Source organism: Phragmites australis, chromosome 22, assembly GCF_958298935.1.
Source record: "Phragmites australis chromosome 22, lpPhrAust1.1, whole genome shotgun sequence".
Taxonomy (NCBI): domain Eukaryota; kingdom Viridiplantae; phylum Streptophyta; class Magnoliopsida; order Poales; family Poaceae; genus Phragmites; species Phragmites australis.
This window is the reverse complement of record NC_084942.1, coordinates 15,004,885-15,008,056: the sequence shown is the minus strand read 5'-3', so window position 1 is coordinate 15,008,056 and position 3,172 is coordinate 15,004,885. Positions and strand designations below refer to the sequence as shown.

Genomic DNA, 3,172 nt, shown 5'->3' with positions numbered 1-3,172 from the left:
AGTTAACTCTTAAATATGGCCTACAATAACTAGATGGACTACTTACCAGTGATTAGTTAGGACAGTCACCAGCAACAAAAAAATGTTGTGGTTCTATATTACCAGTTCCAGAATCCGACATAGACCACAACATAAGAAAATAGTAGCAACAAGCTGGTCAGGGCAGGTTAATAGACATTTCATCGGTACCTACTGTCAACAAGCTGGAAGGAGCAGGTTATTAGCCATTTCAACAAAGTTCTGCAGGTTATCTTACTATTACACATGTCTTGTATTTAAATTTGAAGGGAAAGCTGCAGGCCTTCTGCAATGTTCATCTTGAAATGACTAGTCTTTTTTCCAACTTAGGGTCTAAAAATTGTTGAAAGAAATGCTACATGGACACCTGCACAAACAATTTATGACTACCAGACAGTTAATTCTCTCCAAGTTCTGCAAGCAAGCCTAATATATTGGTAGATCCAGTAAAACTTTCTACTTTCAACAATCACTATCAGTTATGACTACAGCAGAGGTGCAGAGATGAATGCCGTATGTTATCGTTTTTAAGTGTATAGTCCTATGTGTTGCACTGTTGCATACCTTGAAGCAACTAATCAAGGATTATCAATGGAATGGGATAGTCAAGGCAAGTTGAATATTCTGTTGCACTGCCATGGCGATTTTCACTGAAGGCTAGTAGCTCTATTTCAAGGAGGTAGAACAGATAAGGAATCATGAGAATTCAAACTTTGCCACATCTGCAGTGGACGATCAGCTAAGCAAAATCAATACAATATAATTCAAGTTCCATCTGACTGATAGGCAAGATGTTCTACATACCAGAAAGGAAAAAAATACATTTCAGCAATCATGCTCTGGCCAATACTAACTAAAACAAAATAATTTGTAAAGAGCTATGCAGCACATACAAACTCCTACAAATTTTATCGGTAGCACTCAACTACAAGTGGAATTAAAGTTCATAACACAATGTTCATGTGTAGAATTTTTCAGTATCCCACTAACATCAAAGCATGTCTCAATTCCACCTAATCCGATCCATTGCATCCAAGAAAAACATTGGGAAACGCGGCACGCATCAGAACATTTTCATGCTTAAACCCTACCACACAACATCCTAGCATTCCCATAAAAGCATTGGTCATAAAATCATTGGACAGAACGAAACATTAGAGTTAGCATTTTCCATTTCACATTTTCCGTAATTACACACTAAGCTACAGTGCCACTGACCGTGCCACCATTTCACAACTAAGTAAAGATCAAACCTTCTCATTTTCACACTTTTCACACCTCCTATTCCTAGGACCCACGCATCCAAGTTCCCTAGCAAGGTGAGACCAAACTAGCTAGCACGCCCACAGGAATGCCAGAAACGCTTCACCTCCGTGATGGCAGCAGCCTCTGGATGGCGCAGAAGAGCTTGCGGCGCGCCCCGACGGCACCGATGCGCATGTCCCGGAGGTCGTCCATGGTGAGGCAGGGCAGCACCTCGGTGTCCACCTTGTGCGCCTGGAACGCCGCCGCGTAGCGACCCATCCCCATCCCCAAGAACCACCCTGCCACGTCCACCACCTCCGCCGCCTTCTCCTCCGTCTCATCCTCCATCTCCATCTCCTCCGCCTCCGGCGCCAGAACTCTAGGTTTGCGGGAGAACGCGTCGGCCAGGACGAGGTCGTCGCCGTTGTCGGCGGAGGGTTTTGGGAGGGTTTGGGGTGGTTCAGAGGAGGGGCCGTTGTCGTCGTTGTGGTGGGGTTTGCGTGACCTGGAGGCGGGGAAGATGGGGACGAGGCGCGGGTGGGGGAGGTGGGAGGGAAGGGGGATGGAGCCCGCGAGGCGGACGTTGGGGAGGCGCCGCCGCTTGCTAGCGTCCGGCGGCGGAGAACGTGGGTGGTGGTGGGGCCCGCCGGAGTCGTCGTCCATGTCAATGTCGGGGCCAGTGGGGAACGGGGACAGGTGGAGGTCTCTCTCATTTGTCTGCCTTGTCTTTTTGCTTTTCCTTTACTAGAGGCCAAGTCCAGCCGTCTACAGTAAATTTGCTTGCACAATCTGCAAAATTTGAACCTCACTGACTTCGCTAAGGTTATTTCAAAATCTCACTCTTTTCAGTCATTTATAGATAAACTAAAATTGTATTCTAGCATGGTTCACAAACCTGCACTTACAAACAAGGGAAAATGTAACTTCACATCCACTTGTACGCACATACCTAATCTTTTCTGTCTATTCCTCCTGCCTGATATTTATTTTCCTCCTGCCTGATGTTTATTCATCTGTTGATTTTCTCACTTATCTCATGATTTTTTTTCACTTACCCATTCATTCCGAATCTCAACACACAAATGAATAATCATGATAAGTCATACGTAGGTATCCACGTGTAAAAATTTCTCTTCCTTTCAAGCACGGTTACCGTATCTTATTGATTGAGTTCGCTTCCTGATCCGCAAGCTTATTCTATTTCTATTTGCTTACATGGAGACAGTCACCATGTTGAACAAGAACCATGATTTTATGAAATTTACTCAATGCAAACAGTGTTTCCCTTGGAATTGTTTCCAAGCGCGAGGCAAACTACAGTTCATACCCTTGCAGCTCTGCCACAAAGTTTGAAGCACAAATTTGCATATGTGCCACTGTTCTTCATGGCTACCAGTTCATATCGGTGCTTGAACTTCGCAATCTGACCTAGAGTTTGAGCCATTTGGTGCTTCACTCTCATATAATACACTTTGTCAGTATGACCGATCTTGGTCATCACACTACGTAAGAAACCAGCAAAGGAGGTACTATATTAATGACGGCTGTTCAATACACGTTACTAATGTTTTATTAGTGACGGATTCAATAAGGACATGTCACTAATGTGTCTTCTGATTGGGACTAAATATAGACATGTTACTAATGAGTGGTTATTAGTGACAGATCGTAACATAACCCGTCACTGATGATATTAGTGACGGGTTAAGTTATGATCCATCACTAATGACCAGGTTATCAGTGATAGATCATCCTAGGTCAGTTATTAGTGACGCGATAAAAGTGACGGGTACAGACTCATCACTAATGAGTGGTTATTAGTGATGGATCGTAACATAACTCATCACTGATGATATTAGTGACGGGTCAAGTTGTGACCCGTCACTGTAGCATCTAGGTTCCTAAATAA

The 3,172-nt window shown here is 44.0% G+C and overlaps 1 protein-coding gene across 1 annotated transcript; it reads right to left on the bottom strand.

Annotated features, from left to right (window-relative positions):
- Positions 1 to 1,079: 1,079 nt before the first annotated feature.
- On the bottom strand, positions 1,080 to 1,926 carry LOC133904529 (uncharacterized). Its single transcript, XM_062346024.1, has one exon. It carries the CDS (start codon positions 1,924 to 1,926, stop codon positions 1,384 to 1,386), a length of 543 nt encoding a protein of 180 aa, XP_062202008.1. The 3' UTR covers positions 1,080 to 1,383.
- Positions 1,927 to 3,172: the final 1,246 nt, after the last annotated feature.

What these genes read in the sequence shown, in the direction of transcription:
- LOC133904529 (XM_062346024.1), bottom strand. Translation starts at nt 1,926, where the DNA reads ATGGACGACGACTCCGGCGGGCCCCACCACCACCCACGTTCTCCGCCG.